Genomic DNA, 355 nt, shown 5'->3' with positions numbered 1-355 from the left:
GTAGTCAAGGCTCATAATTCCCCTTCTCAGAAACAACTTCGGTTTCACGTTACTTGGTCTAGTTACACTCCACAAAAACACAAATGCCCACATAGTTTGATCACAACGCCATATAAACCACTGCTTTTTTAAGCGGAAGAATGCCTCCAGAGCCTCTCTCAGAGCCCATACTCTTGCAATTACTCCTCCGCCATTGAGATACGACCTGCCGGATTCATTCATCCTCAGAATCGCCCTTGTCCCTGTTCGGGTGGACGCCTCAAATGCTCGCTCGTAGAACCTCCTGCACTTCCCAGGCGGTGTATTCCTTGGATGCTTTACCATTATATCAATATCTGGCATAGCGCAATACACC

At 47.3% G+C, this 355-nt stretch overlaps 1 pseudogene across 1 annotated transcript in view; it reads right to left on the bottom strand.

The window, feature by feature from the left end:
- The window catches only part of TEOVI_000566100:pseudogene, a 1,665-nt pseudogene that overhangs the window by 938 nt on the left and 372 nt on the right, over positions 1-355 (bottom strand). Inside the window, exon 1 of the mRNA in view lies at positions 1-355. This exon is cut by the window's left edge and continues 938 nt beyond it; it is cut by the window's right edge and continues 372 nt beyond it. Coding sequence covers positions 1-355 — 355 coding nt within the window.

This window comes from Trypanosoma equiperdum (genome assembly GCF_001457755.1).
Source record: "Trypanosoma equiperdum strain OVI genome assembly, contig: ctg_1261, whole genome shotgun sequence".
In the NCBI taxonomy this organism is placed as follows: Eukaryota; Euglenozoa; class Kinetoplastea; order Trypanosomatida; family Trypanosomatidae; genus Trypanosoma; species Trypanosoma equiperdum.
Note: the sequence above shows the minus strand (reverse complement) of the source record. Positions and strands in the feature narration are given on the sequence as shown.